We start from the raw sequence: 26,867 nt of genomic DNA on the forward strand, positions 1-26,867 counted from the left end.
TTTGTGTAACACTTAAAAGGTGCAATATGCAGAAATAGCCTGTTTGCTAAAATTCAAAATTCAAAAAAAAAATCTAAAAATTTGCCCAATTTCATTTTATGTAACAAAATTCAAAAGGCACTCGCACATCTGAGCTCTTTTTTTGCATGTGCACGGTAACAGTTGAATAAAACAAGAAAATAGAAGAAACCCGCATACCACTCTTGATAGTATCACTGTTTTTTCTCTGTTTATGTGACCCAAAAAAAATCTGATTTATTGTACAATCTAAAATATTGTGTTTTCAGCTGGTGTACAAAATCAAAAGTAAAAGACGCAAAAATGAAACTTAGGAACGAGAAGCATAGAAATAGTGCATATTGAACGGATCTATGCCTCTTAGACTTGTTTTCAATGAGAATTCCTGATATATTTCTTTGTGAATTTGGTCAGGTTGCCCAAAAAGTTACATATTGCAGTTTTAAAAGGCGGTAGTGGGAGGAATAAAATGTCAGAAGGGGCTGAGTTGATTTGGAGCTCTGTCAGCCTGGAGAGCTACTCGCTGAATAGGACTTCTCTCTAACAAAACACACACCACTATATATCAGCCGACAGCCAGGGAAGGGGTGGTGGGTGGAGCTAGAGCAGCGCTGCACTCAGAGAAAGCAAGGCAGCGTCCAAAGGAAGCCTCTCTCTCTTTCTCTCCTCTTTAATATTCATCAGCAGTCGCTGCAGCAAGCAGAGAGAATGAGAGAGAGGGGGGGAAGTCTGAGGGAGAGGAAGAGAAGGGAGAGAGAGAGAGAAGAGGGAGGCATCAGAGACGATGCCAGCCCTTACCCCACTGCCTTGCCGTAAAGAAAGGAATGAGAAGGCTAGAGGGAGAAAGTATTAGAGCAGCAGATAGAACACAGCGAGGACAAAGTACGCAGCGTGGGATTTAGCATAGCTCAACGATGGAGAGAAGAGAACTGGGAGAGAAGGAAAGCGTCTGAGGGAGGTGGAGGGGGCGGTAAAGAGCGAGGGGAGAAAAAAAGAAAAAAAAGATGGCGTGGGAATGGGAGTGACAGAAAAGACGACACAGAGGTCGACACTGACGGAGGAGAGAGAGAGAGACTGCTGGAGAGGGAAGGGACACAGGGAAGGAGACTGTTGTTGGGAGAAGGGAAAAGAGAGAGGAGAGGTTAAAGGAGAGAGGGAAAGAGAGAGGAGAGGTTAAAGGAGAGAGGGAACGAGAGAGGAGAGGTTGAAGGAGAGGGAAAGAGAGAGGAGAGGTTGAAGGAGAGAGGGAAAGAGAGAGGAGAGCGAGAGCGAAAGAGAGAGAGGGGGGGAGAGGCGAAAGAGAGAGGAGAGCGAAAGAGAGAGGGGGGAGAGGCGAAAGGGAGGGAAGGATAAGGCAGGCGCGCCTGCAAAGCCTCTGGTCCTTGCGGAAAGAAAGCTGGCGCATGCTCATACAGGGGGACACACGCCCAGCCCAGTGCAGCGGCATGATACAGCAGAATCCAAAGGAGACTGAAGAAATGGAGGAACCATCCTCAGTCTTCTAATACTCAGCCTCATTCTAGCCTACATCCCCAATGTCAGATGGCAGATACAATGGTAAAATAGAGACATCTTAAAGATTAAATAGAGACATTTCTCCTCTGCTGTCGTTTCCAATATATATATATTTTTTTAAATCTCAATAGCCTAGACCTTTTCCTCTCAGATTAGGCTAGACGCAGTCTTCAGTTGGGTGGGTGTTTTGAGCATAACACATATGAGAATATTTAGCTGTTTCTGGGGGGGGGGGGGGGGGGGGTCCATATGAGATGATCTTAATGATCCGATTGGGGTTTCATTAAGCTAAGCCCTTTCAAAACAAACCGTTTTCTCCCTTCACGTAACCCCAACCCACTACACTCTTGCAAGACTATTGTTGAACCCGATTAGCGAATACTGCATGAACTGTTGCCACAGACAGCGCTTGAAATAAGCGGCTCCAGGCCGGACTGCGTTGAAAGTAGAGTCCTTTCCACTTCCTCAACAGTCCCTTTCTCCTCTGTGTGACAACAGAGTGAAGCAGAACGTGTCGACTAAGAGAAGTCCACCTGACTGTTGTGTAACTGTAGGCCGAGGTGTCATCCGATGTCTGCAGCCGGACCACAGGACACAGTCAGACAGAATTTTAAAGAGGAAACGGGAGAGAGGGAAAACGGTTGTAGTCTGCGGCCCGGAGTGTTCGCTGCCCATCCATGCAGATCCACATAATGTCTCAAATGGGACCCTATTCATTATACAGTGCACTATTCTTGACCAGGGCCCAAAGTCGTGCCTGTTGGGAATATGGTGCCATTTGGGACGCACCGTATGACAAGGAACGTTTGACAAAAACAGCCGGTTCAGTCTAATCCCTATGAGAAAGACAGGAGAGTCAGAAGAATGGGTGGAGCCTCGTGTGGGGACAGGGACGGACTTCCAGAAAGAAACAGGAAGACAAGCTGCTACAATATGGAACAGTGGAGTGTTTCTTTCGGATGTGGTGAACTGGGGGTTTCCTGCTTTCACTGTCCCAGAAAAGACCAGAAACAAGATCCCAGAAAGGCTACAGCCCAACGCATCCACCTGGCCTTCTCCCGGGGTCCTCCTTCGGAGTGTCCCGCTCTTAACATTGTCACTGTTGTGGCTCCAGCCAGGGCTATCTTGTACTGTAGCTGTGACGTGACTCAGCACTGGAAGGCTGCCCTCCTGGGATCGTCGAGAGGGTGAAGCTGCTAGGCTAAGGTTGAAACGAACCGGTTACATGTAAAACAGGACTGTTCTGAAATTACCCCACAGCGCTACACAGTTTAGTTCACAAAAGCCTTGCATTGATTTCTCCCCAAAGAGGAAACCATAGCCTAATCTTCTCTGTAATTACAAGAAAGAAGGACAAGTTCAAACAAGGTTTCTGGTGATCGGACCAAAATCCCCCAACCGTGGCTCTATTTTCAGATGCCCATTTGAAAATGTTGATGCCATTTGTGCAACTCTGGCAGGCATTATCCTGACTCGACGAGAAGCCGGTATCGTTTGGGGATAATGAGGACGGTGGACCCAGACCCAACGGGGAAATACTGGGCAAAACTGGTTGAAATGACATCATAGTGACATAATCTCAATCCGTTTCAGCCTGTAATGGTTAAAGCTTTGATCCCTTATTGATGTCACTTGTTAAATCCACTTCAAAATCAGTGTAGATGAAGGGGAAGAGAGGTTAAAGAAGGATTTTTAAGCCTTGAGACAATTGAGACATGGATTTTGCCCTCAGAACAGCCTCAATTCTTCAGGGCATGGACTCTACAAGGTGTTGAAAGCCTTCCACGGGGATGCTGGCCCATGTTGACTCCAATGCTTCCCACAGTTGTGTCAAGTTGGCTGAATGTCCTTTGGGTGGTGGACCATTCTTGACCCCCCCCCCCCCCCATGGAAACTGTTGAGCATGAAAAACCCAGCAGCGTTGCAGTTCTTGACACAAACCAGTGCGCCTGGCACCTACTACCCTAACCCGTTCAAAGGCACTTAAATATTTTGTCTTGCCCATTTACCCTCTGCATGGCACACATACACAATCCATGCCTCAATGGTCAAGGCTTAAGAATCCTTTAATCCATCTCCTCCCCTTCATCTACACTGATTGAAGTGGATTTAACAAGTGCCATGAATAATAGCTTTCACCTGGTCAGTCTGTCATGGAAAGAGCAGCTGTCCTTAATGTTTTGTGCACTCAGTGTACATGCCTAGAATGATGCTTTGTTAACGTCAGTATTGCCTTGTACCTTAAGCCTTAGATGTGAAGCCATTCATTTTACAAAGTTATAAAAAAATACTTGCTTTGATATTCGCTCCTCATGACCAGTCCTTGATCTTAGTCAGCTAAACACATAATACTTGACTGCACATGGTTTAACTACTAATAGGCTAATTGCTTGGTCTTATTATGAGTCGCATGTGAGGTAAATATAATATGCATTTATCAAATATTACCCCACTACAACCCTGTAAGCAGTCTATGGAACATGCTGTAGATGCGCGAAAAATGCTAATATCGGTACCATGACTTGAATGGGATTTGTGCCACATATGCTAAAACGTTAGCATTTGGAAACCGTGCTCGGGAAACTAAACCAAAGCATGGATTTGCTGTTATACCTTGTCCATAGACTGCTTGCAGGGTAAGGAAACCAATGTGTAATTTTTGGTGGACTACCCCTTTAACTTAGGGCTAGGCAACAGACCTGCTACGTAGGGTCGGTAGGCCTAAAAATACCCCATGAACTCAGAGCTACTGACCCTACACAAAGTGCCCACCATCCATCACAATACTAATTTAGTCACAGTATTATTTTCAAAGATTCAGGAGGGGACGATGACATGCAAACCCAAAAGTAGGTTAGGTCTTGCGTCTTCAACAAGGGACAGTGTCTTAATCTGTGAGCCCTCGTGTTCTCCACTGTGGTGACAGAAGCCAAAGAGGGTATTTATTTATGAGCAGTGCTGAGAGGAGAGGACATTCCAGTCATGCTGATCACGTCCCCACCAGCTGACTGACTGACATGGTTTCTCAACAATCATCCCTGCTACTAGGCCTGGCTCTATACACTCCCTCAGCTCAGGGGGTCAGGGAGAAGACATTGTCAGTCATCACTACATGCCCTCTAGGACACACCTTCACCCCCCCCCCCCCCCCCTTCAGATCTCCAGCGGTTCAGTCAGGGCATGCGGGGCCCCAACGTTGACTTCACTACAAACACTCTCGGATGCCAGGAACAAGCTAAACGAAGTAGATCCTGGTAGTGTGAACAACGGAAGTGGGAAAGCTTCCAAAGATATCTTCCGAGGCACTCAAGTGTTGAAAGTACAAATGGCGTAGTTCATTCCGGCTCGGCAATTTCATTGCAAGATTAAAAAGACGCACCATCCTCTGATGCCACATTGAGGGTAAAGCAGTGCTCTTCTTCCCAGTGTTCAGGTCAGTGAAGTGCACCAGTCCTTCTTGCAGCAAAGCACCCCCACAACATGATACTGCCACCCCCGTGCTTCACGGTTGACGATGGTCATTATGGCCAAACAGTTCTATTTTTGTTTCATCAGACCAGAGGACATTTCTCCAAAGAGTATGATCTTTGTCCCAATGTGCAGTTGCAAACCATAGTCTGGCTTTTTTTTATGGCGGTTTTGGAGCAGTGGCTGAGCGGCCTTTCAGGTTGTCAATATAGGACTCGTTTTTACTGTGGATATACAGTTGAAGTCGGAAGTTTACATACACCTTAGCCATATACATTGAAACTCCGTTTTTCACAATTCCTGACATTTAATCCTAGTAAAAATTCTCTGTCTTAGGTCAGTTAGGATCACCACTTTATTTTAAGAATGTGAAATGTCAGACTAATAGTAGAGAGAATTATTTTTTTCAGCTTTTATTTCTTTCATCACATTCCCAGTGGGTCAAAAGTTTACATACACTCAATTAGTATTTAGTAACATTGCCTATAAATTATTTCACTTGGGTCAAACGTTTTGGGTAGCCTTCCACGAGCTTCCCACAATACATTGGGTGAATTTTGGCCCATTCCTCCTGACAGAGCTGGTGTAACTGAGTCAGGTTTGTAGGCCTCCTTGCTCGCACACGCTTTTTCAGTTCTGTCAACAAAATGTCTATAGAATTAAGGTCAGGGATTTGGCATGGCCATCCAATACCTTGACTTTGTTGTCCTTAAGCCATTTTGCCACAACTTTGGAAGTATGCTTGGTGTCATTGCCCATTTGGAAGACACATTTGCGGCCAAGCTTTAACTTCCTGCCTGACTGATGTCTTGAGATGTTTCTTCAATATATACACACAATTTTCTTTCCTCGTGATGCTATCTATTTTGTGAAGTGCACCAGTTCCTCCTGCAGCAAAGCACCCCCACAACATAATGCTGCCACCCCTGTGCTCCACAGTTGGGATGGTGTTCTTCGGCTTGCAAGCTTTCCCCTTTTACCTTCAAACATAACGATGGTCATTATGGCCAAACAGTTATATTTTTGTTTCATCAGACCAGAGGACATTTCTCCAAAAAGTACAATCTTTGTCCCCATGTGCAGTTGCAAACCATAGTCAGGCTATTTTATGGCAGTTTTGGAGCAGTGACTTCTTCCTTGCTGAGCAGCCTTTCCGGTTATGTCGATATAGGACTCGTTTTACTGTGGATATAGATACTTTTATACCTGTTTCCTCCAGCATCTTCACAAGGTCCTTTGCTGACAATTTTTTTCTGTGGTCATTGCTAATTTATTTTGATTTTCCCATGATGTCAAGCAAAGAGGCACTGAGTTTGAAGGTAGGCCTTGAAATACATCCAAAGGTACACCTCCAATTGACTCAAATTATATCAATTAGCCTATCAGAAGCTTCTAAAGCCATGACATCATTTTCAGGAATTTTCCAAGCTGTTTAAAAAGGCACAGTCAACTCAATTCCCACTGGAATTGTGATACAGTGAATTACACTTAGTGACACCAACCTAAGTGTCTATAAACTTCAACTGTAAATAAACGGATGGCTCCAGCGAGTCCATTGATATTCATAGACTCAAAGTGAACCGTCTATTTCAAGGTAGTCATCACCCCCGTCACCAAAATATAGCAGCCAAGATGCCCTGGACACACTACCGTTAGGTCTAGGACACCCTCACAATGCAAGAGTCTCTAACCACTCCCCAGCGGGCAAAGCTGGTTGCAACTGCGGCATTATAACGTCACTGCAATGATACCATTGTAGCCAGTTTTGCCCGCTGGGTCTGAATCTTCTACTCAGCATGTTAACCAATAAACACACAGTGACATGTCTGCACGTTTAAGCCCAGGCTAAATCATAATTAGTTGGCCAGTCTGCGACAGGCGTGGAGTCTGCTACAGATAGATCACTTATAAAACAAGCAGACTCTCCGTTACACAGTCAACATGTCTCTGGGTCTTGGGCTGGTAAGAAACACTGTTACCGTGCTGCAAACAGAGCAGGGCTGCATGATGCTGTTAATACATCCGACTTAAGGCTGAGAGTAACCATGAACCGGCTCAAATTAGCTCGTACGAGTAAGATCATAGAGTTGTTTATGTTTATAGTTGAGGCTTTGGCTAGTGGGTTATGGGGATGTGTGCGCGTGTGATCTGTAGGTGTTCGTCTTTACTGACAGAGGGTCACCCACTCCATGAGTCCTGCCCGCCCACTCCACTCACAGTTGGCTGCCTCGGTCAGTGGATATGACCTAATTTCCACAGTCGGTCCCCGCTATTAGGAATGGATGGGATAAAGGCAGGGCTTCACCACGCTCTCGCTCCCTTTTCTCCCCCTCTCGGTCTCTAAAGGCATCCATGTGGACCATGAACATTGGTCTCATACAGCAGGCGTGTCGGTGGAAGCAGGGAAAGCACCAGTTGCCTCAGAGGCCTGGCCAGGGCAGAGCAGGCTATCTATAGGCAGCTATCTATAGGCAGCTCTCTACAGCGCGGTGCTCTGTGCAGCATGACGCGAGATGAGCGAGAAAGAGCGAGCGAGAGAGAGAGAGAGTGTGAGAGAGAGAGAGAAGGGGGGAAGTGAGAAAGAGAGAGAGAGAGGGGGAAGTGAGAAAGAGAGCTGGTGCTGCCGGCTTCCTCTGGAAACCTCAGTATCTGTTGGAAACAGATGTCAAAGACACTCTCCGAGGACCAGTGCAAATGGACCTACAAACCGCTCATGCGTGCAGCATTAGGCTACCACTCCTCTTGAGGACCAGCCAGTCTCAAGGTTAAAAAAATACATGAGAAACATTGACTGTGTTCCTGCCCAGTGCTGAATCAGGACCCATGGGTGTGTTAGGTCCTACTGTTAAGATGTTAATCTCCTCAATACACAAACATGACGAGTGGTGGTGGAGAATGAATACCGTCGAGTAACATTAGGCCTAGTTCAGTATTTTTCACTCAAAACAATAAGAGGAAATAGGATAGGCAGCCTAACATCCCTACAGGCAGAGTCTAACCACCACTCAAAGAATCAGCATGACAACGAGCCCAAGATAATCCCAGATTAGTACAGAGCCAGCCAAACCAAAGGAAGTTCATCTGGGCTCTGTCCGTCTCCGCAGTGCTGTGGCTCAGTGACCTTTTTACCTGCACCACCCTTACACCACAGCACACTACAGTACAGTGGAGGCTGCTGAGGGGAGGACGGCTCATTACAATGGCTGGAATGGAGCGAATGGAATGCGGTTGACACCATTCCACTTATTCCGCAGCGGTCATTACAATGAGCCTGTCCTCCCAAATGAAGGTGCCACCAACCTCCTGTGCAACAGTAGAGTATAAGTGTCCTTGAGATCTGACAGAGAGCCAGGACCAGACTTAGCATTTGTTCTGAAGATCTCCTACCTGCATGAGGTATAAGGGAATTCCGGACGGAATAATTCATTAATTAGGCTAAAAGGTATCCTCAAGTATTCCAGTCAATATCATTGATAGGTTTTCATATTCCACATTAAATGCGGGCCCAAAATGCACGTAGCCTATTCTTTCTCAAACATTAGGTGAATCCAATGACTGCATAAATAAGGGCGGACCTGCTTTTCCAGTTTGTTTATAGCTAGCACCTTAAAGTAATTCTGTATTTATATGCCAAATTGTCAGAGGCTCGCGGCGCAGAGAATCAGCGAGAGTGGCCCTCAAAGAATGCCTGGCATTCACCCTGTATCCTGTACTGCGAATGTCCCTGAGGAAAAATAGCAGCAACGTGGAATACTAATCCTATACATCATATAACAGAGTGCAAGAGAGAGAGCGCAAGGGCGCAGACCACTTTATCATGCAATCAAATGCAACAGAGATTACGCTAGTAAGAGTTGTCAACCATGACATACTTGGTAACACTGGTCATCCAATGTCCTTTAAGAATAATGGACGCTCATGTTACGTTAACAAGCCATGTCCTGTTCATCTGGCCAGCTGTTGAGTGTGAGAGACATCTGCTGGCATGGACTGCTGATGACCGCACAGAGGCATGTGTACAGCTGCTTGTGGCAGGGCAGACAGAGATCCCAAATGGCGCCCTATTCCCTACAGCTGGGCTCCAGCAGCAGCGTACGCTAGGCTATGCTAATGTACTCAGCATGGGTCTCCAAGAGAACTCTTTGATTCATAGTGAACCCCGAAGTGCAGAAAGTAAGGAGTGCTTTGGCTAAATATTGGACTAATGGCAATTAGTGTTGGCTAGGATCTCTTTTTCGTCATCCAATCACAATGAGGCACTCTAGTTTTGTGCATCTTGTTTATAATGAGTTAGGTGACTGCCAATTTAGTTTAGTCTTTAACTTAACTTGAAAATGAATCCTAAAAGCACTGTTACTGGGGCTATGTTGTAGAACTAGTCTTAACTGAATTATGGTCCCTGCCTCTGATCCCATTCAGTGAGGTCAAAACGGATGAGTGCAGATGTAAATTCCCTGCAGAGAACACAGAACAACAAATTACTTCCATAAATTAGGGGCATAATTGAATCATAGTATGTCGTATGAATATCATACTACACTGCAGTAGCATGTAGTCTTCAGACCAGCTCATCCAATTAGGCTTTAGATATGTTTTACAGAGCTCCCTAATTGGGCAGTCCAATCAAATTATGCATGGAATATTTGAAAACTAAACGTTTGTCAGACAGCAGAGGGCCATTTGTCACCATTTTTTTGTACCAACAAAAACCTTTAAAGTATGGCTAGGAATAAGCCATTTTCCTAATTTTCTTAAATTAGGCTATATCCCAATACAATGATAATGGAAATTAGGTCTAGTTCTCGAAGAGCTCCTCAAACAGGACAATAAGTCATTTCTACAGATTTCCAATGTATGAGATCAGGGAAGAACAATTCTTACAGCATTCTCCGGGATACATTTAACAAGATGGGCGTGGAGGAGGAATTGGATAGGAGAGAGAAAAGCCTTTGTCCCTCCTTCGATATTCCTTTGCAATAGACTTTGTCTATGATTTTTGACCTCGAGCAAAAATAGTCGAGGGATAATGGAGAGTGTTGATTCATCTAACAAATTGTACAGACCTACCGGCAAGTAGCGAAACCATGCATGCTCATCTCTCACTGCAACTCACAGCACAAGAGCAATGACAAATTGCGGAGGGCAGAGCGAGAAAGAGGTGTGTCCGCAACAGAAAAAGCACCGACAAAAACGCCATCATCTTATGGCCCAATTTGACAAGAATAGACCTCAATATGAAAATTACAAGGGTGCTGAATAATATCGAAATAGTATGAACAACAGTTAATCGATTCTACAGTGAATCGATTTGTTTCAGACAAAGCACCACATGGCAAGGGCTCGCGGAATGCTTCTCCTCACAAATTAGATTGGACTTTGAGGCAAGATGAAGAAGTCTACATTTCCTAACAAAATGGCTTTAAAAAAAATACCCGGGCTACTACTTGATTACAAAGTTGAAATGGCAGTAATTGGGATCGCATGCATCCCTGAAAAGGGAGGTGTGGCAGACCAAACCATTACAAAGCATTCCTGAAATATGAATAATTAACAGTTAGCTAATTAGGTAATAAGCAGGTGAAATAACATTCATTTGACAGTCTACTTTTGGTTGTCTATAGTGGACAACAAGTAACTACAGTCAGGCAAGCTACTGACAATAAGTGGCCTGATGATAAGGTGTAGTCACCAGCCAACATCAGCACCATTGTCCGCGGAAAGCACCGCTGCGAAAATCCAATTTCATAGGATCCAGATGCACAAAAATCGAACTGACACACAAGTGTTGATGTAGCTATAAAACGTTTGCTACGGTCTGTACATGGATCAAAGCAGAAATACTATATCAGGCAAAAACCTATCCTGTAAGGGACACTGTGTGATTTCTTCTTTCAGATCTCAAGCAAGACACGCTATCCAAAGTAAAGACAGGCCTCAAGTAGGCGAAATAGAAGGGCACTACTATCTTAAAAATCGTAGCTAAAATCTGTGGCCATAATGATTGGCTAAATAGATAGTTAACGCTAAGCTAATTACTTTGATAGCTCATTTGTAGCTTGCTAACTAAATTACACCCCTTGGCTACATTCATTAGCTAGCTTAGCATCAGTTCACACATCATGACAGCTGTCATATCTCAATAATTAAAGTTAAAAGTCTAAATATATAACAAACTACAAAGTGCATATTTATGGACAAATCAATTGAGCTACTTTCGATCCAATTGTCCACATGGCTTGTTTGGGGCTCGTGCCTGTTGTGATGAAGCAGCTAGCGAAAGCAAGACAGTACCCAGGCCCAACTTCTCCTCACACCCAGACCTAGGCAACGGAAAAAAAGATTCGCTCGGTGCCTCAAAGCTAAATGACAAGCATGAATGGCGCTTTTGTTTTGCCCCGGAAAAAAAACGAAAACTGCTCGAATTCTTAATCAATCCGAAGACACCTAGGAGAAATGTCTTGCAGAATGTACTGGGTTTGCTATAAATAGATAAGGCGTCTTTCTCTCTTACCTGTGTGGCAGACAGTTATTGTCTCTCCAGCTGCAGTCACTCAGTGGCCACACGACAGAGAAGAGTAGTTGTCGCTAGGCGGCCTGAAGGGGAGGAGGGCGCCAGAGTACAGACAGCGATTGTTCTGAAATTTCTTCCTGAGCGTTCTGCACTAGAATGCATGAAGTTAAAGGGGTTTGTGTGTAGGCCTACTCTGATCTCAGCGGAGGCTGGTAGGAGGACCTATAGGAGGACGGGCTCATTGTAATGGCTCGAATGGAATTCATGGAACGGAGTCAAACATGTGGTTTCCATATGTTTGATGTGTTTGACCCCTTTCCATTTATTCAATTCCAACCATTACAACGAGCCCGTCCTCCTACAGCTCCTCCCACCAGCCTCCTCTGTTGATAAAATGGTGTTAGATGATGATATTAAAAATAGCTTAGCTGATATGAACAAATTGCAGGGCTTCTACAATGCTAACCCAAACGAATGGCACAATGGGAGACCTACCTTGTTAAGTAGCCTTCTGCCCTATGTAATAGGTGACAGGACACAATTTTTACCAATGACCTTTTGTTATTTTCTCACGTTAAAACAATGTCTCATCTAATCTAATATATTTGAATTTCCATTCCTCTAGGCCTGGCTTAGTGTCAATTTGCCAATGATTATGTAAGAATTACTGGAAAACCTGCTTAGAGGGATCTGGAGTGGAAATACCCTTCTTGCCCTAAAACCTGTGGGTGGGGTATAGCAAGGGAAGCACTGTGCTTGCCACTGTTAGTGACCTGTACATGTTGGATAGGTCTGGCCTTCTACTCTGACAGACTGACTGATCTAACACTCCTCCATACTAAACCAACCATAGATGGCAGTAATTGGTTACAATTGTGTAATTACGTGTAACTAGACTACACATACACTTACAGTGAGTGGGATATAATTTGTTTCCTTATGTAACCAATGGAATAGTCCCCAAAGTGCAAATTCCAAGCTAAATCAAGCACACCTCAAGTGTGTTATATAAAAGTACTTGACAAATTTCACCCTAGGTCTGGTATATTTATTAGGAGATCAATCCACCTAGAAACACGTACTGATATTTTGCAAAGCAATGGTTTGTGTAATACATGTTGCATACAGAGTGTTGCCAGAAAGCATTGCATTGTGTCATACATTTTGTTAAGGAAGTCTTAACCACAAGGCAGGGTTGAGGTTAGCTCCTGGAGTTGCTTAGCAACCAGACCACTTGAGAATAAGCATGCATTTTTTTCTCCAGTTAGGGACAAAGGAGGGAGAGGGGGAGAAAGAGGCAGATGGTACATGTCTGAAATTACTATGGTGTGTTTGGTCTGCATTTTATTTCAGGTGATTTGACAATATCCGTCTCTTAAATTGTAAACCATATCTAACAATTGGTCTTAACATACCGTTAAATAAATATTCATATTTCACTACTGATTATTAAGGTCGTTCAAAGCCAAATAAAATAAGATTAATCCCACCTGCAGTTCTGCGGTTTGAAATGGTTTTGTCTATTCCATATTGACACTCACTACAGCTTTGCATAATAGTGTGTGGGCTATGGTATGGCACTGTTCATTTAATTGCAATATTTAATTGCCATATTAGTGTAAGTAAGTAAGTAGCCTTGCATGAGCCTTGGCTGTTTATATAGCATGAGGCAGCTTAATGTACAAGTACACCCCTTGGACAGGACACTAGTCTATCACAGGGCCAATACACTGTAAGTGTAAGAAGACAGAATATGTCTTTCTGTTCTAGTCTGGTTTTAGGCATGTGAGGCCGATTTATGTTACATTTCAACTAAAGGCAGTCAAGTAGGAACAGAGATGCGAACATGAATCAAGATGACAGGAATCAAGATGGCGCCGACAAAGATGGTCGCCTCGCTTCGAGTCTTTAGGAAACTATGCAGTATTTCATTTTTTTATGTATTATTTCTTACATTGTCAGCCCAGAAAATCTTAAGTGTTATTACATACAGTCGGGAAGAACTATTGGATATAAGAGCGACATCAACTTACCAACATTACGACCAGGAATATAACTTTCCCGAAGCGGATCCTTTGTTCAGACCACCACCCAGGACAGTGGATCTAATCCCAGAAGCCGACCCAAAACAACATCGCCGCAGAAGAGGCAGACGGAGCGGCCTCCTGGTCAGGCTCTGTAGGCGTACACACCGCCCACCGCTTCCGAGTATACTACTCGCCAATGCCCAGTCTCTTGACAACAAGGTAGATGAAATTAGAGAGACCAGAGAGACATCAGAGATTGTAACATTCCCTGTTTCACGGAAACATGGCTCTCTCGGAATACATAGTCGGAGTCAGTTCAGCCACTGGACATCTTCATGCGTCGTCCCGACAGAGATAAACACCTCTCTTGGAAGAAGAAGTGCGGGGGGCGTATTCTTCATGATTAACCACTCATGGTGTAATCATAACAACATACAGGAACTCAAGTCCTTCTGCTCACCCGACCTAGAATTCCTTACAATCAAATGCCAGCCATATTATCTCCCAAGAGAATTCTCATCAGTTATCGTTATAGTTGTGTATATACTCCCTCAAGCAGACACCACGACGGCCCTCAAGGAACTTCACTGGACTCTATGTAAACTGGAAACCATATATCCTGAGGATGCATTTATTGTAGCTGGGGATTTTAACAAAGCAAATTTGAGAACAAGGCTACCAAAATTCTATCAGCATACGGATTGCAGCACTCGTGAAGGCAATACACTCGATCACTGCAACTCTAACTTCCGCGATGCATACAAGGCCCTCCATTCGACAAACCCAACCACGACTCCATCTTGCTCCTACCGTCTTATAGTCAGAAACTCAAACAGGATGTACCCGTGACTAGAACCATTCAAAGCTGGTTCTGACCAATCGGAATCCACGCTTCAAGATTGTTTTGATCACACGGACTGGGAAATGTTCCCGGGTAGCCTCAGAGAATAACATTGATCTATATGCTGACTCGGTGAGTGAGTTTATAAGGAAGTGCATTGGAGATGTTGTACCCACTGTGACTATTAAGACCTACCCTAACCAGAAACTGTGGATGGATGGCGGCATTCGCCCAAAACTGAAAACGCAATCCACTGCGTTTAACCATGGAAAGAGGACTGGGAACATGGCAGAATATAAACAGTGTAGTTATTCCTTCCGCAAGGCAATCAAACAAGCGAAATGTTGGTATAGGGACAAAGTGGAGTTGCAATTCAACAGCTCAGACACGAGATGTATGTGACAGGGTCTACAGGAAATCACGGACTACAAAAAGAAAACCAGCCACTTCACGAACACCGACGTCTCGCTGCCAGACAAACTAAACACCTTCTTTGAACTTTATGACTACTGCCGCGTAGCACTCACTTCTGTCATCATTAAGTGCTTTGAGAGACTAGTCAAGGATCATATCACCTCCACCTTACATGACACCCTAGACCCACTTCAGTTTGCATACCGCCCCAACAGGTCTACAGATGATGCAATCACCATCACACTGCACAGTGCCCTATCCCATCTGGACAAGAGGAATACCTATGTAAGAATGGTGTTCATTGACTGCAGCTCAGCATTCTACCCTCCAAGCTCATCATTAAGCTGGAGGCCCTGTGTCTCAACCCCGCCCTGTGCAATTGGGTCCTGGACCTTCTGACGGGCAGGACCCAATTCTCACCAGGTGGTGAATGTAGGAAACAATATCTCCACTTCGCTGTCCCTCAACACTGGGGCTCCACAAGGGTGCGTGCTCAGCCCCCTCCAGTACTCCCTGTTCACCCATGATCCAAATTGAAGGGACAGTAGTGGAGAAGGTGGAAAGTTTTAAGTTCTTCGGTGTACACATCCCAGACAAACTGAAATGGTCCAACCACACAAACAGTATGGTCAGGAAGTTGCAACATCGCTTCTTCAACCTCAAGAGGCTGAAGAAATGTTGCTTGTCACCTAAAACCCTGACAAACTTTTACAGTTGGGCTGTATCACTTCCTGGTACGGCAACTGCACCCCCCTCAACCGCAAGGCTCTCCAGAGGGTGGTGCGGTCTGCACAACACATCACCGGGGGCAAACTACTTGCCCCCCAGGACACCTACAGCACCCAATGTCACAGGAAAGCCAAAAAGATCATCAAGGACAACAACCACCCAAGCCACTCCCTGTTCACCCTGCTACCATCCAGAAGGAGAGGTCAGTACAGGTACATCAAAGCTGGGACCGAGAGACTGAAAAACAGCTTCTATCTTAAGGGCATCAGACTGCTAAACACCAATCACTAACTCAGAGAGGCTGCTGCCTACATAGAGACTCATATCACTGGCCACTTTAATACATGGATCATGAGTCACTTTAAACAATGCCACTTTAATAATGTTACATATCTTACTTTACTCATCTCACATGTACGTACAGTGGGGCAAAAAAGTATTTAGTCAGCCACCAATTGTGCAAGTTCTCCCACTTTTTCCACCATAATTTGCAAATAAATTCATTACAAATCCTACAATGTGATTTTCTGGATTTTATTTTCTCATTTTGTCTGTCATAGTTGAAGTGTACCTATGAAGAAAATTACAGGCCTCTCCCGTCTTGTTAAGTGGGAGAACTTGCACAATTGGTGGCTGACTAAATACTTTTTTGCCCCACTGTATATACTGTACCTTATGCCATTTATTGCACCTTGCCTATGCCGCTCGGCCCTCACTCATCCATATATTTATATGTACATATTCTTATTCCATCCCTTTAGAGTTGTGTGTATTAGGTAGTTGTTGGGGAATTGTAAGATTACTTGTTAGATATTACTGCACTGTCAGAACTAGAAGCACAAGAATTTCACTACACTCACATTTACATCTGATAACTATGTGTATGGCACCAATACAATTAGATTTGATTTGAGAAAAAGCTCCTTGATTTCTTAGCCACAAGGTGGCATCCTTTCTCTGGACAATGTCCCCCAGCACAGACTTACACTGAGTGTACCAAACATTATGCTCTTTCCATGACATAGACTGACCAGGTTAATCCAGGTGAAATCTATAATCCCTCATGGATGTCACTTGTTAAATCCACTTAAATCAGTGTAGATGAAGGGGAGGAGACAGGTTAAATAATGATTTTTAAGCCTTGAGACAATTGAGACATGGGTTGTGTATGTGTGCCATTCAGAGGGTGAATGGGAAGACAACAGATTTAAGTGCCATTGAACAGGATATGGTAGTAGGTGCCAGGCGCACCGGTTTACACATACTCAACAGTTTCCTGTGTGTATCAAGAATGGTCCATCACCCAAAGGACATCCAGCCAACCTGACACAACTGTGGGAAGCATTACAGTCAACATGGGCCAGCATCTCTGTGGAACGCTTTCGGCACTTTCTAGAGTCCATGCCCCTACAAATTGAGGCTGTTCTGAGGGCAAAAGTGGGTGCAACTCAATATTAGGAAGGTGTTCCTAATGTTTGGCACACTCAGTGTACAATCATAGACCCTGCTCTAAGGAGTTGGTACAAGTATTCATGTCTCCCACGCTAAAACTTGTGTCTTTGTGAGGTCACAGCACTATGCACAACATGGCGTAATGTACTGTAGTCAGACTTTTTTTGTCAGTCATACACTAGTGTCGGCTACTTCCTTACCGGTCTACATTTTGCGATACACATGCATGTATTCTGTATAATTTCTTTATGAGTGTAACCAATGCTGTTTAATGTACTAAACAACATACAGTACTAGAGTATTTGTATTCGGTATTCTGTGTGCTTTACCATGTGCATGCGTTTACCACATGCATTGACGCATACTTACCATAGTCTATTAGTGACACTCAATACAATGCACTGACATTACTGCATTAAAGTCCTACTGGTCAGTGACTCAAACTCTTTACATCATTCCGTCTTTTCTGCTATAAAACTAAAAATCGGAGAGTGCTACACCAACTGACCAGCCATGTCTGGAAGGTGTCCATCTTCTCCTCTCCGGCCCAAGCCCAGTCTTCAGGGAGAGGTCAAGGGTGTATTTCAAGGGGGGGGGGGGGGGGGGGGGGGGGGGATTGTACAGCTGTTGGACTGTTTAGGCCAAGGCCATTGTCCAGTAGATTATCTGGCATCCGATGTTAGACTTTTACAGGGAGGTTACCTTCCTACCCTCCCTCCAGACTTGTGTGTTGTCATAGACCCCTCCCCTTCTCTCCACTCCCTCTCTAGACTCCTCTTCTATACTTCTATACACTGGGTAAAGACTAGAGCTGTTGGAACGCACATCTCACTCACAAACACTCACACACTGTAACATATCATCCAACCCTACAAGTACAAAGAGAAAACAACAGCTGACGTGGATTAGCTGAAGTCATGTGTGAAAAAGGCAAAGAAGGGATGCCAACGTTTATGGTGTCTCATCACGACCAACAGGTGGGTGGAGGGAGACAGACAGAGACAGGCCTATATGGGTTGTTTTATGAGGAAGTAGATCATGCAAACATATTTGTTGTTTAAGAAAAATGTGTGTGTGTATGTGTGTGTGTGTGTGTGTGTACTTGTACATATTGGGGTAGAGGACGGGTGGGTTAGCTTTTATGATTCCTCATCTGCAGGGCTGGGCGTCTTCAAACCTCAGTGTTAGGTCGGTTGGTACAACAGTCCATAAGCTCCAGCGTACGTCAACAGCAGCTGCACCCAATGGCTCTGGCATCGCTCACTAAATAGGAGAGTTCTTAACAGTTGTCTCATCCTCTGTGTATAGGGTCAGATCCTCTCAAGCCTCCGAATCAGTCCATCTCACCAGCAAAGCTAGGGATTTTCCAATTATTGACTTACAGTAGCTGCAGCATACAACTGTTCTGGTGCCAGTTCGCATTACCATTGAGGCAATAATCATTTTGGTTTATGGTTTCAGTGTTATGAATTGTGCTTAGGTTAAATTAGATCCCTGAACATATGATGCTAATACGTGGGCATTCTGATGTGACTGAATTGATACAGATACAAGGCCATTTCTATTTAGTGTTCTACCAGTAGAAAACAGCTACTTAGCAACATAACATGCTGTACATGCAAGAATATACACATTTCACAACTTGCTCCACCTCCCTCTAAACCCTCAACCCTCACAGATATGTAGTTAACAAACAGAAGCACAGTTGTCACTCACCTGTTTGGAATGTTATCACATGTCATTGCTCCATTAGCGAGTCTAAATATGCATACGTGACAGACACAGGCTTTTGAAATGTGAAACCTAAGAATGCACCAGAGAGCCGTAATGGATTTAAATGGGACCACCAAAGAAGGAGAGGATCTCCCCCACTTTAGGGAATACACAGTTGTCACGCCCTGACCTTAGAGCTTTTTATGTCTCTATTTTGGTTTGGTCAGGGTGTGATTTGGGTGGGCATTCTATGTTCTTTTTTCTATGTTTTTGCATTTCTTTGTTTCGGCCGGGTATGGTTCTCAATCAGGGACAACTTCTATCGTTGTGTCTGATTGGGAACCATACTTAGGTAGCTTTTCCCCACAGGGTTGTTGTGGGTAGTTGTTTTCTGTTTTGTGATTGCACCTGACAGATCTGTTTCGTTTTGTTCTACTTTGTTATTTTGTTTCAGTGTTCAGTTTGATTAAATATCATGAACGCTTACCACGCTGCACCTTGGTCTCCTTCTACTTCATATGACGAGCGCTACAACAGTGCTCCTATTTCAGATGAAGTCCACACCATTTTGAAAATAGTTACCAATCCCTCAATATTGTCACTTTGAAACAGTCACGCAACCACACCATGGATATAAAGAGGAACATTGCTTTGGACCTAGATGTTTGACATTGAACTTTTATTTCCATTATCGAAACGTTGTGACACACACCCACATGCACTGACACAGACAGAATCGGTCACACACACTGAGGACAAAGATTTGAACAAAAGAGGGGAGGAATAAAAGAGAGATTCAGGTCAGCGACATCTTGAATTCTGCAACAGAGAGAGAGACACCTGTCATTTCACTTTCATTACATCATCAGTTTGAACATACAGCATCAGTTTGATGCGCGACTCAGGGTGCAGACAAAAAGGTAATGTACTCCACAGTTAAAACGCTGTACTCACTTGATCATTCACCCAGTCATGATGTGTTTCACAAAGGCTGAAATAGAGAGATAGAAACAGAGAATGTATTAACTATAGGTGGGAACCAGTACGTTTCCTCAGCACACTGCATGAAGTAGTCACCTTGATAGTTAATGCAGCCATTGCTGTCTTCTTGTCCTTCCATCACTACCTCTATCTCTTTCTCTGTCATCTTCTCTCCTGCCGGTGTAACGGAGGAGTGTGAGACATTTTCAAATGATGCTAAAGACTCCCCATAGACACAAACCTTACGGAAAAAACACATTTGATCCTAAAGTGTGTCACATGTGATCTCATGTAATTACATGATGTGAAGATAAAACTACACGTGAAAACATAATCTCATGTGAAATAAATGTGACAACATGAGAATGGTACCATGTTCAACATGTGGCTTCAACATGTGGTATCATTTTCAACATGTGGTACCATGGAACTACATGTAAAACTGCAAATTAGATTTTCAAATGTGAATGTTTTCAAATGTGAAAATCTCTAATGTGAAAATGTGGTGTTAACATGTAAACTCCACATTTAATACATGTGAACATATGGTTTCACATGTGAACATCTGACCTCAGATGTGTCTCTTTTGCTTTCACTTGTGAACATTTCAGCTCAACATGTGAAAACAGCTATTTCACATGTGAAAATGCGACTTTCACATGTGAAACTGCAGATTTCACATGTTTTTTGTAAGGGATGCAATTAAATAATGTAGGGGTCTTAAGGTAAGTGGTATGCTGTTCAGCAAAAGTAGTGTAAAAGTCTTTGACCAATTACAAGCCTTTCACATGATTACTTTGTACTGACCTTTCAGTATGACCGTGGGATTTGAAATCACAACTTCTGGATTTAGGTTACACTGATCTTTCTCCTGTGCCACAAAGTCTGTAACATGCTCAGAAGTGCAGCAATTTGATGTTTTTCTGTATAGTCTAATATTGGTGGACCATATTATTCTGTTTTAATGCTACTCCTCAATCACTATTATGAATAGAATAGTTTTTCTTGAGTGTAGTTTTTAACAAAGCTGAGATTTACTTTGAAGTCCAAAGTGTAGGAATACCGGTGAAATCGGTCATTGACACAGACATGGTGGCATAGCAAGAAGATCTGAATGCCGCGAACCAAGAGTTTGTGTCCAAATCCCAGGTGAGAACACGTTGAATAAAAATGACTGTATAAATAAACATACGCGTTATAATAATGTATGCAAAAGTGTGCCAAATATGTAAGTTGAAAACACTCAGACTGCGTGACTTTCCGACAGATTTTTGTTTGCAAGGCATCACCAGTGAAATCTCACGTGAAGAATACTCACATTTTTTTTTTATTTTTTTTATCCACATGTGAGAGGTTACGTGGTCACGTGGAAATCACTTGAAATTTCACGTGTGAAATAAAATGCTAGATGTGAAATCATGTGGTTTTTCCATAACGGAAGCCAAACCCCAAACCAATCCTCTATTCAGATACCCTTAGGGCTTTCACATTCACTTCATAGAGCACACATTACACATCTATAATCACATCATAAACATGAGATTATAGCTACATAGAACACGGGCACTAACCAAGAGTTGCGAGTGCAAGACGCAGCTCGGCGCCCATGACGGTGCCGTTGCCCTCCTTGTCAAAGACACGCAGTCCTTCCACAAAGTCCTCAAAGGTACCCCGGTTCTTGGACTTGGAGATGTGCTGGAACATTGGTAGGAAGGTCTCGAAGCCGATCAGCTTAGTGTTCATTTCTATAGTGGCACGGTGAGCAAGGGAAGGATTTACTTTCGATGAAACCAACTCAACCCATCAGCATACAAGTCTCTACAGAGCTCAAGGCCAATAAAGAGAACGGAAAGTAGGAAAAATATGGCGACTTAAGCAATGGTGTGGCCATGCACAGGTTCAAAGGCTGGAGTCATTGTCAAAAGGCAGATATGTCTACAAACTCTGATGCCGTCAGTTAAAATGTTGCTCCTGGTGGATACACTTGCAGAGCAAATTATTGATGTCTATGTCTGTGTGAACATGTAACCATGTGACCACTCCTACTTTACAATGTCTATAGAATACTGGTGTGCCCACTGACCCTGTGGCTTGGGTGTCCCTAGGACTCTCATGACCTCTTCGTTGGAGGGGTTCTGGCCCAGCGCCCTCATCACATCACCACACTGGGCGTAAGAGATCTTAATCTCGCTTTTGGGGGTCCTGTCGAAAAGCATGAAGGCCTCTTTGAACTCTGGGGAAGAACACAGATGACCAGGGTTAGCTGGGGAAACTAGTAAGTCATCAACAGGTCAGGTCATCCAATAAACGTTCCCCATAACATATAGTAAAATTGACATCAAAAGATGTTGGATTTTTTAAAGGAAGATCAGTTTACCGTCAATTTGGTCTGCAGTGAACTCCATCTGAAATAGAAAAAAGAACACTTCAATAGTGGGAATATTGCTACTGATTTTGCCCAGCTCATCATTGTAAGCACATTTAGCAATTGTATTGTGGAGGATGAGGTGCATCCGAGGCGCATCCTATGTATATGACATGGGGGGAGTTCATTTGAAAACCCCCGAGGTCAGCTGTGGACACCCCGTTTGTGTCTCTAAGAGTAACAGGGCCCCCTAGTTTCAAGATGGTGGGCTTTGTGTGAAACCTAATTCTCCTCCACTGTCCCCGTGGCCAACACAGACTAATATAAGAACAATAGGAATGCAAAGTTCAGACTGGGGACCCGCTAGAAAGGCTGTTCTAGAACCCCAGAGAGACAGACGAATGCAGATGAATCCGGGTGTAGAACCTCTCTGGCACCAAATACCAGCCCAATTTTGTTTTTTTTATCATCCCCGAGAAAAACAACCTGACGAGGAACAGTTATGGGTTGAAATGTTATTTTTCCATTGAAAGAGCATGTTGGGAACATAAAAGAGTTCTATGAACTGTTTGCTTGATCCAGTCGCTGGAAAGTTTTGTCAGATGTGTGCCACTACACCAACAAGTCTTTGATCGTACGGTGAATGCCAGTTTGCCAAGGCCAAAGGAACAGAAAATGAAGAAAAAAAAATGTCATTGATTAGGAACGCTTATAATATACTTTGATTTACCTCCAACATAATCTCATTCAGATGTTATCTTCAACAACTACTGTACCAAGCAGAGACGGTTTAATGATCTGAACATAACTAACCTGAAAGGTTATTACATTATTGAAAATGTCACATCCTTTGCAGAGGACAGCCACGCCAAGACATTTTGCCAATAGAACTTTGCCAACTAATACAACAATGTTTTTTTTTCACTAGGAAAATTCCTCAACTTTTGACAGACTTCCCTGTACAACTAACACATCTCTAACTCGTCAACTAAGGATAGCATCCTCTTCTCTCATATTTACTGTCATAAGTTCTACTACTAGCACAGGTGGATGAGAGGAGATGACAGCAAAGACTCACAGAGAGGATAGACCGTAGAATTACAACATACATTCTAGAGCTACGAGTTGGACACTCACCGCAATGCTTTTGGGGTCGAATTCAGGCTCCTTGGGCTTCTCTGGCTCCGGAGCCGGTGGGGTCGATTTTGCCACCTCCTTCTTCGGCTCGGGCTTCTTGGGGGCCATTGTCCTGGATGGGAAAGTGTGTGAGTGAGACCGTGTGTGTTGAGGTGGAGGCTGAGAGAGGACCATCTCTGGAAGAGTTATATACCCAGCTTGGGGGTCCCCACTGAGACAGAGGGGTTGGCTTAGCCCCCAGGAGCCAGGATCACATTCTATATAAGGGTAAAAAGACAGTCTTAAGGATAGAACTTCACAAGACTTCATCTATGCGGTCACCTACACGGGCTCCTGAGTGGCGCAGCGGTCTACGGCATGGCATCTCAGTGCTAGAGGTGTCACTACAGACCCTGGTTTGATTCCGGGCTGTATCACAACCGGCTGTGATTGGGAGTCCCATAGGATGACGCACAATTGGCCCAGTGTTGTTAGGGTTTGGCCGGGGTAGGCCGTCATTGTAAATAAGAATTTGTTCTTAACTGACTTGCCTAGTTATATAAAAGACAGCTACAAATACCTCATCAGGGTTCTCTCTCTCATAATGGCAAATATGATCAGTATTCAGGTCCCAGTCGACGCTTAACTATTTAGCACATCAGTTGTGACATGTCGCCAGTAAAGGGTTAAGGTCAGTGATAAGTATAATTTCCTCTTAGTGGGTATGGAGGGGCAGTGGCTTAACTACAATTAGAGAAGCAGGACATTACTCAAGGGAGTTTAAACTATCTTCCTCTCTTAACTTAGTTGCCCACAACTCCCAAAGGAGAGAAAGAGAGAGCAAGAGAGTAAGAGAGAGAGAGAGAGACAGGGAGGGAGAGTCCTGATGGGAATATTTGGGGTTGGAGAGGGGGAAGAAATGTGGGAGGGCAGATGCAGTGTCTGAACAGCTGACTAAGGAAGGAGGAGGGAGACACTGATGAGGGAAGGGGTAGTCTGGCCGTTAGTGTGCTCATGGAACTAGAATGAACTTACTGAGGTCTTGGCCTGGTAGCCACTGAAGCATAAAAATGTGAATGATCTAGACTCTAGTTACTGTACATACACAGTAAATATTTTGACTCCTGTAAACGTACTGTATTTCACAGTGTTATGTCATGTCTTTGAATAATAAAATGCGCTGTAGGCCTATATGGGGGTCTGTGAAGATTATGAGAACGCTATCAAAACATACCATGAAAACCAACCACTGCCCTCAGATGCTTTGTTAACCTCTGCCTGGAGCCCTAAAACACCCAAGGTGTTGCAGTTTAAAACACCCAATACACCCTAAAACACCCAATACAGTTTAACAAGAGGAGCCTGCAGCAGGCTGGCCACCTGCTACAGTGGCCCCTAGCATAGCTTCCTTCCTCAGGCTGTGGGGGGTCTGGGTCCTCCCCTTGAAAGGGCCACTAATCCCTTCCAGAAGCCTCCAATAAGAGGTGGCAGCACTCACTGCCTTGGAGTAGTCTGCAGCAATACACTAAAAAGTTGAAGAACCCCTGCATTATGGGGTAAGTCAAATTTGCATCCGCATTTGGGAAACTGTGAACTGCTACTTACAGTTTATCCCTGTTATAGAGAATGCTTACAATCTAATTCCCTAAACTAGAGCAACGAAACAGAGTCTTTGAGTAACTCCGCTGTAGGGGGGTAATATTTATCATATATGATATTATATATACCTTACATCAGACCTATAATAAGAATAAGCAATTAGCCTATTAACATGTTTATCTGACTCTATAAAGATAATTCAAATATGCAAAAGACTACAGTTGAGTTACAGTAATGGGCATTCAAGAAATGTCTGAGAATGGAATTCTAAATACAAGCATATTTAATTACTTTGCAAAAATGAATGATTACACTTACAAGGTCAACCTAAAAAGCACTACATTGGCTTGCTCCTACTCATCGCTACGATTTGGTCCTGCCGTACATAACTTCATGTACGCTACGGTCACAAGACGCAGGCCTCCTTATTGTCCCTAGAATTTGTAAGCAAACACCTGGAGTCAGGGCTTTCTCCTATAGCTCCATTTGTATTGAATAGTCTGCCTATCTATGTGAGAGACGCAGACTCGGTCTCTACCTTAAACCTGTTAGGGATAGGCGGCAGCATTTTCCCGTTTGGATGAAAAGCGTGTCCAGAGTAAACTGCCTGCTACTCAGGCCCAGTTGCTAAAATATGCATATTATTAGTAGATTTGGATGGAAAACACTGATGTGTTTGAATGATGTCTGTGAGTATAACAGAACTCATATGGCAGGCGAAAACCTGAGAAAAATCCAACCAGGAAGTGGGAAATTTGAGGTTTGTAGTTTTTCAACTCTTTTCCTATCAAATATACAGTGTCTATGGGGTCAAATTGCACTTCCTAAGGCTTCCACTAGATGTCAACAGTCTTTAGAACCTTGTTTGATACTTCTACTGTAAAGAAAGGGGGAATGGGAGCTGAATGACTCAGTGGTCTGCCAGAGTGGCATGAGCTGGTCACGCGCGTTCACGTGAGAGTTAGCTTGCATGCCATTGCATTTCTGAAGACAATTCTGAAGGAATTCTCCGGTTGGAACATTATTGAAGATTTATGATAAAAACATCCTAAAGATTGATTCTATACATTGTTTGACATGTTTCTACGAACTGTAATATGATTTTTCTTCTCAATTTTCGCCTGGACCTGCCCGCGAGTTTGGATTTGTGAACTGAACGTGCTAACAAAAGGAGGTATTTGGACATAAATGATGGGCTTTATCGAACAAATCAAACATTTATTGTGGAACTGGGATTCCTGGGAGTGCATTCTGATGAAGGTCCACAAAGGTAAGTGAATATTTACAACGCTATTTCTGACTTAAGTTGACTCCAACATGGCGGATATCTGTATTGCTTGATTTGTACTCAGATTATTGCATGGTTTGCTATCCCGTAAAGTTTTTTTGAAATCTGGCACAGCGGTTGCATTCAGGAGAAGTATATCTCTAATTCTGTGCATAACACTTGTATCTTATTAAAGTTTATGATGACATATTCTGTAAATTGATGTGGCTCTCTGCAAAATCACCGGATGTTATGGAAGCAAAACGTTACTGAACGTAAAGCGCCAATGTAAACTGAGATTTTTGGATATAAATATGCACTTTATCGAACAAAACAGACATGTATTGTGTAAATGAAGTCCTATGAGTGTCATCTGATGAAGATCATCAAAGGTTATTGATTAATTTTATCTCTATTTCTGCTTTTTGTGACTCCTCTCTTTGGCTGGAAAATGACTGTGTGTGTTTTTGTGACTAGGCTCTGACCTCACATAATAATATCTTGTGCTTTCGCTGTAAAGCCTTTTTGAAATCGGACACGATGGGTAGATTAACAAGAAGTTATGCTTTCATTTGGTGTATTGCACTTGTAAATGTATAAAAGTTACATATTTCTAAAAAAATATGTTTGAATTTCGCACGCTGCCTTTTCAGCGGAATGTTGTCAAGGGGTTCCGCTAGCCATAAGAAGTTTTAAGTCTTTACTGAAGACTCATCTCTTCAGTAGGTTCTATGATTGAGTGTAGTCTGGCCCCGGTTGTGTGAAGGTGAACGGCAAGGCACTGGAGCGACGAACCAACCTTGCTGTGTCTGCCTGGCCATCTCCCCTCTTTCCACTGGGATTCTCTGCCT

The 26,867-nt window shown here is 43.6% G+C and overlaps 2 protein-coding genes across 15 annotated transcripts in view; both read right to left on the minus strand.

Moving 5' to 3' along the window:
• Positions 1–11,632, minus strand: part of LOC139421068 (microtubule-associated protein tau-like) — a 40,263-nt gene extending 28,631 nt beyond the window's left edge. For all 14 annotated transcript variants that reach the window (XM_071171587.1, XM_071171584.1, XM_071171581.1 and 11 more), the window contains exon 1: positions 11,513–11,632. The gene's annotated coding sequence lies outside the window, so the exon portion shown is untranslated. The remainder of the gene's footprint in view (positions 1–11,512) is intronic.
• An 8,018-nt stretch (positions 11,633–19,650) lies between these two features.
• Positions 19,651–23,296, minus strand: LOC139422508 (myosin, light chain 4, alkali; atrial, embryonic). Its single transcript, XM_071173666.1, has 6 exons — positions 23,172–23,296; positions 22,047–22,074; positions 21,753–21,902; positions 21,241–21,414; positions 19,766–19,843; positions 19,651–19,679 (listed from the first exon to the last, which is right to left on the minus strand). Exons 1-6 carry the CDS (start codon positions 23,277–23,279, stop codon positions 19,651–19,653), a joined length of 567 nt encoding a protein of 188 aa, XP_071029767.1. The 5' UTR covers positions 23,280–23,296.
• Positions 23,297–26,867: the final 3,571 nt, after the last annotated feature.

Source organism: Oncorhynchus clarkii, chromosome 12 (genome assembly GCF_045791955.1).
Source record: "Oncorhynchus clarkii lewisi isolate Uvic-CL-2024 chromosome 12, UVic_Ocla_1.0, whole genome shotgun sequence".
NCBI classification, from domain to species: Eukaryota; Metazoa; Chordata; class Actinopteri; order Salmoniformes; family Salmonidae; genus Oncorhynchus; species Oncorhynchus clarkii.